This window comes from Eleutherodactylus coqui, chromosome 3 (assembly GCF_035609145.1).
Source record: "Eleutherodactylus coqui strain aEleCoq1 chromosome 3, aEleCoq1.hap1, whole genome shotgun sequence".
Taxonomy (NCBI): domain Eukaryota; kingdom Metazoa; phylum Chordata; class Amphibia; order Anura; family Eleutherodactylidae; genus Eleutherodactylus; species Eleutherodactylus coqui.
The window spans coordinates 982,829-999,931 of record NC_089839.1 but is presented as its reverse complement, the minus strand read 5'-3'; the positions used below and the strand labels follow the sequence as shown (position 1 = coordinate 999,931).

The window sequence follows — 17,103 nt, the reverse complement described above, 5'->3', positions numbered from 1 at the left end:
GCGCTTTTGTACCGTCCACCAAGGGGTATTCAATGTCCCTGCACCCACTTACCTCCATATGTCACACTTTCCCATGGGTTGTCTAATGACGAACTGGCGGAAGACGTGCAAATGATGAGGATGGAGGCAACCAGGCGAAATGGGAAATATCTGCGCAGACGGGGGTTGTGGCGCTACTGACACCGCTTCCATCCGCACAGGTGAGACACTTGCTAATCCTGACACAGCCCTAATCCAGGTAGTCAGAAGTGCCGGGATATTACTAATGACCCCCCTGGGACCCCACAGCTGCCTTTAATGCCCCTCAGATACTGACATTTTTTTCCTATTCCTTGTTCAATGGTTTTTATTGAGCCGCAGTACAAGAAGTCGTCATCCGATGGGACAAACTTACAGAGAACACTTGGCATACGACCGTTCTCTAATGGGGTAAAATGCAGGGCACCCGATCGAATCCATACAAGTTTAGACGTAGTATCAAAATTGGAAAAAATATACTACAAAGTACTCCGTCCCATAGATCCCCCTCAGGATCTGGAATATTCTGTTCGGAAGCGATCCATCCGGGGCCTCCATGTCTGCTCCCACTGACCCACTTGATCCTACCTATAAACAACCTTGGGCTATATCTGTTAGTGAGGCATGACCTTTGATCTCCAGTTCCTAGCGATCAGCAATTGGACAGCCAGGAGGCCATGTGGGATGTCATCAGGTGAAGGAGGGATTCTGTATCCCACTACTCTCTGAAATAAAGAGAAACGGTCCCTATATTGGGGCAACTCCAGAAGACGTGAAGAAGAGACCCCCGTCCTCCACAGCCCCTCCAACAGCTGTCGGATAATTCCGGAAAGAAGTGGGAGCGCCTGACCTGCCCCATCCTGTGATCACTGTGCTGCGAACCTCCATTAGAGTCGCACACCAAGAGGCCTTGTTTGACCATCTATGTCCCATTGATCGTGTGAAAGGAACGCCCCAATTCCCTCTCACAAAGTCTCCGCCGCCGCAGAACGTCTCATAGATGGTCTTGAGTTTTAATTTATAAGGAGGGGGTCGAAAATGAATCTAAATAAATATACCGGCAGAGAAAGCTTTAAAGGGGCTGTCTCGCAAAAGCAAGTGGGGTTAAGCACTTCTGTATGGCCATATTAAAGGGGTTGTCCCGCGGCAGCAAGTGGGTCTATACACTTCTGTATGGCCATATTAATGCACTTTGTAATATACATCGTGCATTAAATATGAGCCATACAGAAGTTATTCACTTACCTTTCCTGCGCTGGCGTCCCCGTCTCCATGGCTCCGTCTAACTTCAGTGTCTAATCGCCCGATTAGACGCGCTTGCGCAGAAGGGTCTTCTGCCTTCGGCTCGGTTCGGCAGCAGTGGCGTCCTGGCTCCGCCCCCTTCTACGAGTCATCGCGTAGCTCCACCCCGTCACGGTGCCGATTCCAGCCAATCAGGAGGCTGGAATCGGCACATGTGATGGGGGCGGAGCTATGCGATGACGCGTAGAAGGGGGCGGAGCCAGAATGCTGCTTGTGCCGGACCGAACAGATGGGAGAAGACCCTTCTGCGCAAGCGCGTCTAATCGGGAGATTAGACTCTGAAGTTAGACGGAGCCATGGAGACGAGGACGCCAGCAACGGAACAGGTGAGTGAATAACTTCTGTATGGCTCATAATTAATGCACGATGTATATTACAAAGTGCATTAATATGGCCATACAGAAGTGCTGAACCCCACTTGCTTTCGCGAGACAACCCCTTTAAGGTTGAGCGGGTCGTCCAAATAGGAGGTATTTGGGAATACAGGAGGAGTTCAGTATCTGGGAGCCCGTATCTCTACAAGATCTCATCGCCATATCTGGAACCAAGACCATACCCTTGATAACCATCTGTGTGTACGTGGACTGTAAGCTATCTACAGGGGGTGAGACCGCTGTCCTGGGAGAGGGGTGCCTAGAGGCCCCCAGGCGGTTATTGCTGCTTCAGTCGGCACGATATCGGGGTCTAAACTAGTTGTGAACCAAAGATTGCGAAGCGATTCCTTACCCATCAGACGGCTCAGCATTGGGCCGACGGATCCCCTCTTGTGGGGCGCACCATGAATATTGGCTTCAATGTCTGTGGACATTATGGAAGCAGCTGCTCTCGGTCTCCTCTCCCCAGATAAAGGCCATCCGTTGTTTTTGCAGACCCTTTCATTTTTTGGTGTGACCTGTATATAAGATTTTCGGAAGGATCACCATTTTGTGAAGGACGCTTCTTCCCAGCCTGTTGTAGTGAAGACGTTCCTGTATTTCCTCCGTCAATGAGGGGATGTGATTGCCAAGTCCTGGATTCCTGTAGACTCCCACCCAGAAGGGAATTCTTGGTGCTTTTAGAGATATTGATGGCCAATATTTTGGCCTTTGCGGAGTTAATTTTATAATATGAAATCTTCCCGAAATATGATGATGGCTCAGAAGCCCCCCTAAGGGAGGTCTAGGAGGGGGTTAGCATTAGGATTATGTCGTCCGCAGGAAGGCCTGGACCCTAAAGGCACGCCTCTGATATTGCCACCCATGCCAATTGCTTCAGCCAGGGGTTCTATGGCTAGTATAGCCAGGATGGGGGATGGGGGGCCCCCTGCCTGCTCCCATTTGTAATATCGAATGGATTAGATATGACCCTGTGTAGCAGAGCTTGAATTGCTGCTCAGATACAGAAACTCAAAAAATGTAACTAAGCAAAACTAAGAGATCGTCCTTATTGCCCAGAGCAGCCAATCACAGCGCAGCGTTCATATCTCAAGCTGCTGAGGTAAGATGAACACTGTGCTGTGATTGGTTGGTACTGTCGTCACCCGGCGGATATGAGACAACATGGCTGCCAACGAAGACCGGAGCGCATTTTGTGTCCCTGACTTTCGCGTCTGCCAGTCTTCTTGGTGTACAATGTCCTTTTTGTATACAGTCTTGTGAAGCTCCACCCACTGCGCACACAATTAGTGGAACTCCAATTACAAGGAAAAAGGTTGCATCTGTAAGCGTGGAAATAGCGGAGCGTCTACAGGCTGCATGTGTGTCCGGTAACCGGGGGGGCCGCACTGACACCTCGGAGGGTGTGCAACATCTGGGGGTCTCACATCGGGGGTCGCGTGGAATTACCCTGGATAGCTTCCTAGGAGAAGGAATTACTGAGAACCCAAGGCCACAGGGGCGCACTGAGCCGCCGCTGCCGACAATGTTTCCATGTGATCTGTCTTAGAATGACCTCCCCCCTTCTTGCTGTGGCTTTGGTGGGTCGCACAATATAGCGCACAATCTCCTCCATCAATTGCAAAAAGTTACACATTCTAAAACACTAAAAAATGTCCATATTAACCAAAAAAAAGGTTGTGAGACCCTCCGTCCGCTGTGCCAGGGAAAGGAACAAGAAATGTACTGTATCTCGGAGCCTTCTTGCGTGCCGACCATCTTGCTGAAGACTGCGGGCATCCCAGTGAGTTGGCGCTCCCAAATGTCACCCGCTACATTCTTGCTGCCGTAACGTCTTACTTTCCTTGCTATAGTTGTACGAGGCCTCGTTGTATTTTCTCGCCCGTGCCATTGGGGTACACAGTTTGGACCGTGGGTTTAGGGGACGGGCACTAAGCAGAAAGTGTTAGCTCCTCCTACCAGCTATGCTTCCTGTAGGCACAAAGCTAGCCTGTTTTAGGCTTAGTGTCCATAGGAGGCAGGCGCAGTTCTCGCCGGTCTTCCTGACTCTGGGAATCCCGGCCTGGCATTGGACTGTCCCTGTTACCCCACCAAAGATGGCGAGCAGACTGCCATTCTTGGCTGCAGGAAGGCCATGTGACTGAGCACTTACCTGAGAGCTCTGGCCTCTTCAAACAGCTGATTGGTGGGGGTCCCGAGCGGCGGCCCCCCACAAGCCGGATGCTTCTTACCACTAGCCGTGTGCCAGAATTGTTATGGAAACCGCTGCTTATTGTGGCCCCTGATTCTGGGATTGGCTTATAAATGTGAGCCTTCCAGTCGCTCGTGTAATTCGGGCGCTCTGCTGTTTCTCTTCCAGATTTAGCCCTGGAGAAGGACGCCGTATTCGGTCTTGAATCGCTGCTTGTCCTCAGCAGTCAGGATGGCAGCGCTGGAGCACAGCAAACGCTGAAGGTGTGATGAGTTGGAAGGGGCGATGGACGGGCATCTTGCGCTCGCTGCGCCCGATAGTCACAGACGCACCATTGTCTTCCTAGTTAATATCACATCATTCTGTCTTTAGACGGCGTTGTCCTGCATGGTGAAGCTGGCGAAGTGCCGACCGTACCTGAGCCAGTCTGTGGTGGAGTCACTCCTCACTCAGCTGCACAGCGCCCAGGACTCTGCCCGCATCTATCTCTGCCATTGTCTGGCCTCCGTGGCCATGCAGCTGCCGGTCCTCGGAGACGGGATGCTGGGGGACCTGGTGGAACTCTACAAAGTCATAGGGAGATCGACTACCGACAAGCAGGAGCTGCTGGTACGTGAGCGCCTCCTGCTGGATGTCCCATTATGCCGGCATTAGATGTACCTTAAGGGTTGACCCACAATATTATCGCTTATCCGTGCCCGACCATTGGGACCCCTCTGATCGGGAGAACGGAGGTCCCGAGCATCCCGGAATGACTGGAGTGATGCGCTCACACAACCGCTCCATTCATTTCAGTGGCGCTGCCGGATGGAGACGAACGCTTGGAGCCGTGCGATGCAGATGATAGAGCGGAATATTCACAGGACGACCGGAACCTCGTGCATCCTCCGGTCCGCAGCCTCGTGCATCCATCCTGACGTGGCAGCTTTGTGGTATTTCTTGGCTTCCTTGGGGGGGGGGTGTTCCAACAGCAAAATCTGCCGCATTTCCACATCAAAGCTCCACAAAATCCGCCATGTGCCTCTGTACCCTGAGCGCTGGTGTTCATGTGACGCCACATGACTGGCGGCAGCACTTGGTAGCCGTTGTTGCTGTGCGCTGCGCTCAGTGTTGGGAGGTGAGGGGGCGCCGCGCAGCTGATTTTGTGGGGTTTTTGATGCGGAAATGCAGCAGATTTTGCTGTGGAAGTTTCTGCAATCGAACCCCCCCCCCCCTCCCCCATCCCTCAAGGAAGCCAAGAAATACCACAGAGATCCGTTCCGTGTGAACATATTGGCAGAATGTCGGGCGTCCGGGACTTCGAGGGGGGCTGTTATCCTTGGGGTTTGAGGCGTTATTTCAGGCGGCGTACCCAAACGCAGCGCACATAGAGTTTTCAATAACTTTCTATAGACTTTAGACGTCTGAGTCCGCAGCGGACGAACGCTGCGCAGCGCTGTGTGCGAATGCTGCCGTAAGCAGGACTTGAAGGGGTTTTCTAATGAAGATCTGCTATTATCAGCAGGCGACGGTTCCCCCGCGGTGACCTCTTCATGGGGGGGCAACCCCTTTAATGTTCAGCTGTGGCTCATACTAGGGGGTCCGAGCCCCCTGTAATCTGTAAGACTAGCTCTGCTATCCACATAACCTTCCTTGTACCCCGGCACAACTCTCCGTAATCCCTTTATTATAACTAAGGGGTTAAAGCCGGAGGACCATCGCCCTGATTTCCATTTATGACCCCGCTCTGGTGCTTTCTCCCCAGGTTGCCCTCGCTACCGTTATTTTTGTGGCAAGCCATAAGGCGCTGTCGCCAGAAGTAAAGACGGTCATAAAGCAGCAGCTGGAGAATGTGTCTAATGGCTGGACGGTGTATAGGATTGCCAGACAGGCCTCTCGTATGGTAAGACCCCCGGTCCCGGTATGTGACTGACCTGGTAAGACCCCCCCCCGGTCCCTGTATGTGAGGGTCGCTCAGGTAAGACCCCTGGTCCCGGTATGTGACTGACCTGGTAAGACCCCCGATCCCGGTATGTGAGGGTCGCCGGGTGAGACCCCCGGTATGTGAGGGTCGCGGGGTGAGACCGCCGGTCCCGGTATGTGACTGACCTGGTAAGACCCCCCCGGTCCCTGTATGTGAGGGTCGCTCAGGTAAGATCCCTGGTCCCGGTATGTGAGGGTCGCGGGGTGAGACCCCCCCCGGTCCCGGTATGTGAGGGTCGCTCAGGTAAGATCCCTGGTCCTGGTATGTGACTGACCTGGTAAGACCCCCCCGATCCCGGTATGTGAGGGTCGCGGGGTGAGACCGCCGGTCCCGGTATGTGAGGGTCGCATCGAACACTTTCTCTGTTGTAGGGGAACCACGACATGGCGCGGGAGCTCTACCAGAGCCTTCTCACGCAGGTGGCGTCGGAGCACTTCTACTTCTGGCTGAACAGTCTGAAGGAGTTCTCGCTGGCGGAGCAGTGCCTCACGCGGCTGCAGGAGGATGACGTGGGTTTGGCCCTTTCAGCCATCGCCGATTCCCTGAAATCCTACCACAAGGGAATCGCCTCGCTCACGGTCAGTACATACTGTAGCCGCTTAGTTACCGCAGGAATGTAATGCGGCTGCCAGGCGGCTCGCCGTGCTTCAGAGCATCATTTGTACTGTCTGCCGGAAACTTGGCAGCGCCACCTGCCTGTATTTAAAGGGGTATTCTGGGCTTTTGAACTGATAACTGAGCCCGCTGCTCAGACAGGACAGGACAGGAAGTGCAGCTATTCCACTTCCTGCTTCTCTTATGGTCATGGATTTCAGCAGGCTGGGCGATCAGCTGATGGACGGGGGTTCCAAGCGGTGGACTCCAGTCCCTCAGCTACTGATGATGGCTCATCCCTTCCAAAAGCCTGGAGTGCCCCTTTAACACCACATAGACAGGGTGGAAGGGGCGTGGCTCCCTGACGATTTGGGGGGGGGCGTGTCTCAGACTGCCACTTGCTTCCTGTAAATAAGCTGTATTTACAGATCACAGCTCTGCCCTAATGGAGGTGAGCTAAAAGCAACCAAGCATCAAAGTCTGAGGGGAAAGAGATGGTAATCCCCTCCGGTAGGTGCCGACTTGCATGAGACCGGACGGCCGCTTCAAGCTGCTTTTCTGGTTAACCCTTTGAAGCCATGCTTACTGATGCATCTCCACCTGTCCCTGTAGGCGGCCAGCACACCGATGAATCCGCTGAGCTTCCAGTGTGACTTTGTGAAGCTGAGGATTGATCTCCTTCAAGCTTTTTCTCAACTCATCTGTACGTGTAACAGCCTGAAGACCAGCCCTCCTCCAGCCATTGCTGCGACCATCGCCATGACCTCCGGCAATGACCTCCAGCGTTGTGGACGCATCTCCACCCAGGTGACTCCAGCTTGTTGTAGAAGTGATCCGGGGGTCTGGTATCTCCGGATCTCTCCAGCTCTCATCTGGAATCTTCTCCACGATGACTGTCTGTTCCTCCTGCAGAAAATTCTGGTTTGGCTTGCATCCTTGGTCTTGTCGGTCAGGGGTCGACTTTATAGAGTTGCTATCCAATAAGTGACACTACTGCATGAGGGCTTATTTGCATACACTTTCCCAGGGAGCATTGCAGGGCCTGTAGGACTCCCTGCGCCAGCTTTGCACCCTCCACAAGAAGAATCGTTGACTTCGCAGACCCTTGAATGGTGGTATGCTCCGCCTTTTCAAGCCCTGCATTAGACAGAACGTAGTGGATCAGTTTTACCTGGAATGTTCCTTTTCACATGGAAAGCTCCAGCACATACAGCAAAGTATCCATAGGCTTACATTGCCTGACGAAAGCCAAAAGGGGGGCCGGGGTTTGTCCGTGTCCTTGGGGAACACAGGTGGACCTTAGATGTAATTGCTACCACTAGGAGGCGACGCAAAGCAAAGAATTAGGTAGTCCCTCCTGCCCTCCTGCAGGCACTGAGCTTAGTGTCTGTAGGTGGCAGACCCTCCTGCTTTGCAGGTCTTCTGTCCTTTTGTTATGTTTCCTTTCTCTCCTCCAACGGGGCGTCGGGGTCGATCTGACTTCCCCGATGGTCCCCAAGTGCCTCCAAGGAAGCAGAGCGGTGCTAACCATTTGGCACCCACCAGTCAGGGGGGCATCTGAGATTCTTGGCCCCCACATCCAACGGTCTCTCACCACTAAGTGGCAGTCGCTGAGGCAGTGACCCTGCTGGTGCCCCGGGGGAGCTGAAGCAAAGAGGATGAAGACGAGGGGAGTAAACGGGATTAGGCGAGTATGGTGCCATCTCCCCTCAGCCCTCCCCCTTTCCATCATCCTCTTGGTGGTTCCCAGTCTCCCCACCCGTCCGTGGACAACTGTTGGCCTCCACTGGTGAGTTCTGCTTCCACCGCTCACCACAGCTACCATCCTCCTCATCTGGCTGATCGTTGGCCTGAACCAGGTAACCTCTGTCCTGGGGGAGGGGGTGACTGCGGGCGGCCCTGTAATTAGCTGGGCCTTACACTCATTACTGCTTTTTCAGCGCTGCTCTAAACCCTGTCCAACGCTCCCATTCGTTCCAGGGCGGCCCACACAAGGCTGATAACGGTGTGTCCAACGCTCCCATTCGTTCCAGGGCGGCTCTCACAAGGCTGATGACGGTGTGTCCAACGCTCCCATTCGTTCCAGGGCGGCCCACACAAGGCTGATAACGGTGTGTCCAACGCTCCCATTCGTTCCAGGGCGGCTCTCACAAGGCTGATGACGGTGTGTCCAACGCTCCCATTCGTTCCAGGGCGGCCCACACAAGGCTGATAACGGTGTGTCCAACGCTCCCATTCGTTCCAGGGCGGCTCACACAAGGCTGATAACGGTGTGTCCAACGCTCCCATTCGTTCCAGGGCGGCTCACACAAGGCTGATAACGGTGTGTCCAACGCTCCCATTCGTTCCAGGGCGGCTCACACAAGGCTGATAACGGTGTGTCCAACGCTCCCATTCGTTCCAGGGCGGCTCTCACAAGGCTGATGACGGTGTGTCCAACGCTCCCATTCGTTCCAGGGCGGCCCACACAAGGCTGATGACGGTGTGTCCAACGCTCCCATTCGTTCCAGGGCGGCTCACACAAGGCTGATGACGGTGTGTCCAACGCTCCCATTCGTTCCAGGGCGGCCCACACAAGGCTGATGACGGTGCGTCTAACGCTGCGTTTTGACAGCGTTGCACGTTGTATTCTTGGCCGTTTTCAGCTGTGAGTCTCCCATTGAAATGAACGGGCTGCGGTCTCAGCACTGCTGAAAACACGGCACAACTTCGTACTGCGCTTTTATAGCGTTAAACACAGGTTGCTCCGCCAGCAAGTCTGAAGAAAAGTTTCCGGCTTCCTTGGCTGCATTGTCAGCTGTGCTGAAAACACTGCCACATCCCAGCCTTCCCTGGGAGAAGTAATGGATCACAGCGAGGCTTCATATCCTCCGGACTACGGAATTATACATACATAGTAACATAATATGTGAGGCTGAAGGGAGACCGTGTCCATCCAGTTCAGCCTGTTTACCCCTTGTTGATCCAGAGGAAGGCAAAAACTCCAAGAGGCAGAAGCCAATTAGACCATTTGGGGGAAAATTCCTTCCCGACTCCCTAATAGCAATCAGACTGTTTCCTGGACCAACCCCTAATAGTTCCTACCTGCCTGTATACCCGGATTGACAATTAACCTTAGATTTATATCCTGTAATATCATAGAAGACATCCAGTCCCTCTTACACTCCTCTATGGATCCTGCCATCACCACGTCCTCAGGCAGAGAGTTCCACAGTCTCACTGCTCTTACAGTAAAGAACCCCCTTCTGTGTTGGTGATGAAACCTGCTTTCCTTCTAGACGTAGCGGATGCCCTCTTGTTACCGTCGCAGTCCTGGGTGTAAACAGATCCTGGCAGAGATCCTTGTATCGTCCCCTCATGGATTATACACAGTTATTTGGTCGCCCCTCAGCCATCTGTTTTCCGGGGTGAATAATCCCAGTTTTGGTGCCTCTCTGGGTATTCCAGTCCCGTCATTCCATGTATTAGTTTAGTTGTCCTTCTTTGAACCTCCTCTTATGGTCTTCTTAATGCCATAAAGCGCGGCATGAAGAGGCCTGACGGGGAAGCGGCTTCCTCTGTAACCTATCGGACCTCTGCAATCTGATCATGGGGACCTGATGTAACCCAAAGGCTTGAAAATGACCTCCGGCTCTGTCAGCTCAGGCCTAGGAGCTTCAGCTTTTGGCTGGTCTTCATAGGCTTTATAATACATTGCTATACTTCAGTATTGCAGTGTAATATAAGAACCATCAAAAGTAAAGAAATTTTATGTAAAAAAAATGTAAGCCTGACAAACCTAAAAAGTAAACGTCAACTTTCACCCCTTAGAGGTGATCTCACACGAACGCATTCTAATTACGCAATTGCTGTCTGCACAGCATTGAGAAGCATTAAAGGGGTTGTCCCGCGGCAGCAAGTGGGTCTATACACTTCTGTATGGCCATAATAATGCACTTTGTAATGTACATTGTGCATTAATTATGAGCCATACAGAAGTTATCAAAAGTTTTTCACTTACCTGCTCCGTTGCTGGCGTCCTCGTCTCCATGGTTGCCGTCTAATTTTCGCCGTCTAATGGCCAAATTAGACGCGCTTGCGCAGTCTGGGTCTTCTTCTCTTCTCAATGGGGCTCCGTGTAGCTCCGCCCCGTCACGTGCCGATTCCAGCCAATCAGGAGGCTGGAATCGGCAATGGACCGCACAGAAGAGCTGCGGTCCACGGAGGTAGAAGACCCCGGCGGCCATCTTCAACCGGTAAGTAAGAAGTCACCGGAGCGCGGGGATTCAGGTAAGCGCTGTGCTGTTTTTTTTTTAAAGTCCCTGCATCGGGGTTGTCTCGCGCCGAACGGGGGGGGTTGAAAAAAAAAAAACCCGTTTCGGCGCGGGATTTTTTTTTTTTTTTTTTCCTTCACGCTCGTGGATACAAATTGTGTATTCCGCGAGTGGAAGAAAAGAACAATTGGCGCATGCTCTCTTTTGCTGCAGATGTCAATAGAGGCGTCTGACCTGCAGTATATGCAAATAACAAGCGACAGCGTGGGAAATACATACAATTATCAAAAACTGTACCGCACAAGAGCGCCGGCGAGCCGCAGCAGTCATATGCAATACAGCTATATGACCAACCGGAAGCCACTGTGTAAGAAAACACAAAAGAAAGGTGAACCCCGGTAACTGCAGATTTTGTGGAATAAAAAGTGATCAAAATGTTATATATTCTCAAAAATAGGACAAATGAGGACTAGAGCTCATCCCGCCAAAATGTGCTGAAGGGTTAAATGATATCTGCGCCCCCCAGTGCTGGTGACCCCACATACCTCCACCCGGACGGGAGCCGTGGGGTTGTTCTGTCCTTCCACAACTTCAGCTAAGTTATCACCGGGGAGTAATGGCAGCCAGTCCTTAACGACAGCCCACTGTGGCAGGCCGGGGGTCTCTGTTCCCTGGTGGCCCTGGGGGTCATCCACCTCATGTGTCCCTGGTACGGGGGAGTGATGGGAGTTGTAGAAGACATTGTACCCTCGTGACTGCCCAGTGTTACACCCGTCACCCGGTCTAGACGGGGCCATTTCCTTACTACGTTGGTTTACTACGGTCAAAGCAAAAAAGAGAACCGGGAGAGCGCCTCCACCGAAAAATGTAAGCTAGAAGACGTGAAATACAAAAGAAAGGACTCGCCTGGAAGGGTTAGCCGTCACTCCCTGGGTCCAAGTAGGAAGAACATATATGAAGGGTGGAGAAGACACTCCGTCCAAAGGACATCCAATGTGCGAAAAATCCTGAGGTGGCAAATCTTGGACTAAATGAAGGGAAAAATAAGAAAAGGGTTTCCTGCGCTCAGAGGTCAAATCCTAAAATCTTGCACACAAATGGTGAAAAGACCCTTACTGGGGGGTGTCTGGAAATTCCCCCTCCACGGTCCCCGGAAATCACGTGTAATCAGAGGCTGATGTTAAAGATGTCCATTCCACACAGACTGAAGGAGTCCAATGAATTAATTTAAAGGACAAGTACATACAAGTTTAAAAGAAAAAGGGGAAATACACTGCAACGCGTCTCACAGCAACAGGATGCTCCGTCCTCAAGCACGTCAGAAGGGAATGAAAGTGTTTTACGAGAATAGGATGTGGGCGTGGCTTATGGTGATTTCCAGTAATAGTCTGTGATCAACGATCTTGGTGACCAGCCCAGGAAACACCCATTGGATACTACTGTAGGCATTGGCCTGTGTTGGCTGTTCACTAAGCTCACAAAAGCTGCGTTCTCTGCTCCAGCCAGCATCCCTTGGGGGTTATCTCTGAGGCACTTCTGGTGTCCTGCCAGTCATTATTGGCCTAGTAAGGGCCTACACAGCGTACCAACGTAGCAACATTAAAACTTATTAAGGAGGAGGAGGATTTCCTTGACAGAGTAGAAGAAAGTCTTCAAAATGTTGAAGGAAAAGAAATGTCCAGCGTACCTGCAGAAGCCGAGGAATGAAAGCATGTTACCCGAAGAAGCAAGAGGATCAGGAGTCAGCCAGCACCCATACTGATCAGGAACTGGTACCAGGTTCTCACGCAGGGGGGCCTGGTACTCGTTCCTGAGCAGAAGGACAAAGAGGTACAACAAGAAGTCACCCTATCCACAAAGAGCTGTGTAGTAAGCACACAGAGTCCTCTTAAATGGAGAAAAAGAAGTGCTGTTGTGAAGAAGAGGAGAGTGGAGGATTCCCTACTGAGAGGAACAGAGGCCGCTGTCTGCAGACCTGACACCTCACGAGAGGGCTGCTGTCCTCCAGGGGCACAAATCACAGATGTGTCAGATAGGATGTCAAGACTCTTCAGTCCTACAGAACACCACCCATTCCTACTAATATATGTAGGACAAATGACACTGCAAAAAAGGACCTTGCGACTATCTGCAGAGACTTTGGAGACCTCAGAAAGAAGGTGAAGGAACTAGGAGCTCAGGTGGTCTTCTCATCCATCCTCCCAGTGGATGGCCATGGAATAAGGAGATGGAACAGGATTCTAGAGGGGAACAACTGGGTACACCGATGGTGCCGTCAGCAAAGATTTGGATTCCTAGACCATGGAGTGAATTACCTATATGATGGACTGCTTGATTACCCTGACAATAGAATGGCCCACAATCTAAGCTGTATCCAGCAATGACACGGACGAGAAAATGTGACTTTTGTACTTGTTGTAAAACCTTCCTCGTATCGTTTATTGGGGGACACGGCACCCACCCAGTTTGTATTTTGAGACTTGCCTGATATCTTTGCCCTTGTTGAAGCGTTTTCCCCAAGTTAGGCAGGTTCTCCACCGTTACGGTTTATTTCTTAATGTTTTATATGTTACACTACCTGCTGCCCGCTTTTCCTATGCTACTGATGGATTACCTTGGTGCTTGCAGGAGGGGTATAACTGGTAGGAGGAGCTAACACTTTCTGCGTAGTGCCCGCCTCCTAGTGGCAGCAGCTATACTGCTGTCCAAGCTGTGTCTCCCAGTGACATGGCTGAGAGAGAGACTTTACGGCAAGTCCAAAAATCTTTTTTTTAATTTTTTTAAATTTTTTTCCCCTTGTGTGCAATGGGGCAGTCAGCAGCTTAACTATCCCATTCAGAGGCGTGCCCCTCCCCCTCCCCCTCCCCCTCCCTCCACTGCTGCACAGTGTTCGTTATCTTTTTTAAACATGGGTGCCTATGGGCGATGTATGCCTATAGATACGGTATCCATTAATGGATGATAAAACCATGTCTCTGCAGCGCCACCTATTGCAGGGCAGCTTACCTGCAAGTCAGTGTCAGACTTTTTAACCAGCTTTGTAACAATAAGCCAAAGCCAGAAGGAAAAGATAACCATCTACAGACAGACTGTTTGGGGTTTTTTGCCCCTCTTCACTGTAGAGTAGGGTGAGAGGCCTATGCGGGTCAGGAAGGGTATGAGCCCTTCCATGTCAAGTGGTGTAATGCCCCCCACCTTCATATCTCAGAGATAGATTATATATATATATATATATATATACACACACACACAATAGTGACTCCCGCTAGTAATATATCTCCTGTTTCCCTGAAAATAAAACATAGCATGATTTTCAAGAATTTTTGAGGATGCAAAATGATTTTTCAGGCTTTTTGAGGATGCTTGAAATATAAGCCCTACTTCAAAATTAAGCCCTGCTAACAGTTAATTTAAAAAGTCAATTTAAACAGTGTCCAGGCAGCGATACATGTAAAAAAGTTAAACCTTTTTGAACAAAAATTAATATAAGACGCTGTCTTATTTTCGGAGAAAATAGTGACTTCCGCTAGTATAATGATGTATATACTTATCTATCTATCTTGTACATTTATATTACTAGCGGCAGTCACTATTATATATATATATATATATATATATATATATATATATATATATTAGTGGGAGTCACTATTCGATAGATATGAGAGATTAAATGAATAGTGACTCCCACTAATATAACTATATATATATATATATATATATATATATACACCGTATATTCTCGAGTAAAAGCCGAGTCAATATGTTTTACCACAAAAAACTGGTAAAACTTATTGACTCGAGTATAAGCCGAGCTATACTGCAGTATATACTAGGTAAAGAAAAAATGCAATACTCACCTCCCAGTCAGCGTCTGTGTCCACAGCACGATGATCTCCCCGGCGGTGCGGTAAGCTGCTTCAGACTTCTCACCGCTGTCATCTCCCTGCTCGGCTTTGAAATCCCCCGCCGTCAGAGCTGTGTAGGTAAGCGCTGTGATTGGATTGAGCGCCAGCCAATCACAACCGACGCTCGATAAACCAATCACAGCCATTCAGTGATGTCATCCACTGAATGGCTGTGAATAAACGAGCGCCAGCTGTGATTGGCTGCGCCCGATCCAATCACAACACTTACCTACACAGCTCTGACGGCGGGGGATTTCAAAGCTGAGCAGGGAGCTGACAGCGGGGAGAATTCTCAAACGGCTTGCTGCACCACTGGGGAGACCATCGCGCCGGGGACACAGACGCCGGCTGGGAGATGAGTATTGCGGGGTTTTTTTTGTTTTTTTTTACCCGACTCCAGTATAAGCCGAGGGGGGCTTTTTCAGCATAACAAAATGTGCTGAAACACTTGGCTTGCACTCGAGTATATACGGTATATAAAACTCGCCTTATACTAGAGTATATACGGTATATAAAACTCGCCTTATACTAGAGTATATACGGTATATAAAACTCGCCTTATACTAGAGTATATACGGTATATAAAACTCGCCTTATACTAGAGTATATACGGTATATAAAACTCGCCTTATACTAGAGTATATACGGTATATAAAACTCGCCTTATACTAGAGTATATGCGGTATTTATGTAGCCTATTCTGCACCTTCTTGCAGCCTCACTCTTGGAGCCGTACCTTCCGTTGGCCATATCAGGACTTGTTTTTTGCAGGACAAATTGTATATTTTAATGTCCTCATTTTTGGGTACATATACTGTATTGTATAACTCTAATTTGGGGGGGATTGAGGGAAAAAAGAAATTTTGCCATTTTGGTTTTTGGATTTCGTTTTTAAGGCCTCATGTCCACGGGGAAAATCGGGCCCGCTACGGATTCTACATGTAGAATCTGCAGCGGGTCCCTCCTGCCCCGCGGACATGAGCGCTGAAAATAAGAATAAATAAGAATTTACCCATCCGTAGCGGGCGGCGAAGCTCTGCTCTTCCTCACGGCCGGATCTTCTTTTTCGGCCGGCGGATGAATTTCACACGCCGGCGGCACGTCGCCGGCACGTCGTCGACGTGCCGCGCGCATGCGCCGGGCACATCCGCCGAGCCGAAGCAAGGGAGATGCGGCCGTGAGGAAGAGAAGACCTTCCCGGCCCGCTCCGGATGGGTAAATTCTTTTAAATTCCTATTTTAGGTCTCCCGCGGATCCGGACGGCTTCCATAGGCTTCAATAGAAGCCCGCGGGAGCCGTCCCCGCGGGAGACCCGCACGAAAATGGAGCATGGTCCAGATTTTTCCATGCTCCATTTTTTTTTAAATCCCTTTTATTGACGATCCGCGGGTATTTATCTACCCGCGGGTGGTCAATGCATCCCTATGGGGTGCGGATCCGCGTGCAGGTAATCCGCTGCGGATCCTAAATCATATTTTGCCCGTGGACATGAGCCCTAAGTGTACAAAACCAGTAGTGGTAAAACCAGCATGGACCGACGCAAGTGTGAGGATGCGCTGCTTGGCAGGATCTTACCCCCTCAGTGGTGTTGGGGATGCCATTAAGCTTTGTGTGTTGCCAGAAATGATCACCACCCCTTCGAGGGCTCTCCCTGACCCATTCCTCTTCCTGCTGTATGCCGCGTCTTCTTGGACTGCAGCGCTTCATGTATCTGGAGGTGACATCTCCTCTCTTTTACAGATGAAGCAATGTATGGAGGAGTTCAGGAACCTGGCCGTGCGCTACGGAGATCTCTATCAATCTTCTTTTGATGCCGATTCTGCAACACTCAGAAACCTCGAACTGTATCCAAACCGAGAATGGAAGGGGTATTCTTCTGTAGTAACAGTCCAAATGGTCAGAATGTCACTCCTATCTACCAGCTCCTGCTTGCTGTTCACCTCCGGCCTTAACGACGTCTTGCATGACCTGATAATCATTTAACCCCTTAAGTGGCAGGATTTTTAAATGAGTCAATAATGCAATTTAATCTCGCAAGTATTTATTAAGGAATGCCGCAATCATTTGTAATGACAGTTGGTGTTACGGCAGGGAAATCTCAGGGGCTCGCTGCGCTGAGTATACAGTAAAAACCCCGGAAGATTTCACATGACAGCTCAGTGCTCTGCACATTTCAGCACTAGAGCTGTCAACAGAAATCTTCTGGGGTTGAACTGCATGGTCAGTGCAGCGAGCCCTGGAGATTTTCCGGGCGTGCCATTAAAGGGGTTTTTCTGTATCTGAGTCTAGGAAAGGTTTCCTTGGCTCTTGTGATCCTGTGTGATCTATGATTCTATGACCCCTGAAGAGGCTTCTGATATTGTTTATGTGCTGGATATGGGGGACGGATTTGTTTACTCATCTATGCAAATTGACTGTGCAGGCAGAGCTCTGTGTGTAGCTCCTCCCCCAGGTTGTGGTCAGAGAACCTGCTTGCAAACAGTCCAAAGTTCCTGCCTAA

The 17,103-nt window shown here is 50.6% G+C and overlaps 1 protein-coding gene across 2 annotated transcripts in view; it reads left to right on the top strand.

Annotated features, from left to right (window-relative positions):
• Window positions 1–17,103, top strand: part of INTS7 (integrator complex subunit 7) — a 56,012-nt gene that overhangs the window by 24,446 nt on the left and 14,463 nt on the right. The window contains exons 10-15 of one of the 2 annotated variants that reach the window (XM_066595039.1): window positions 4,054–4,148; window positions 4,258–4,494; window positions 5,630–5,767; window positions 6,220–6,426; window positions 7,055–7,249; window positions 16,344–16,447. In XM_066595039.1, the coding sequence (XP_066451136.1) occupies window positions 4,054–4,148; window positions 4,258–4,494; window positions 5,630–5,767; window positions 6,220–6,426; window positions 7,055–7,249; window positions 16,344–16,447 (976 nt within the window). Of the gene's footprint in view, window positions 1–4,053; window positions 4,149–4,257; window positions 4,495–5,629; window positions 5,768–6,219; window positions 6,427–7,054; window positions 7,250–16,343; window positions 16,491–17,103 lie in introns of both variants that reach the window. The other variant, XM_066595040.1, reaches the window with a different exon arrangement.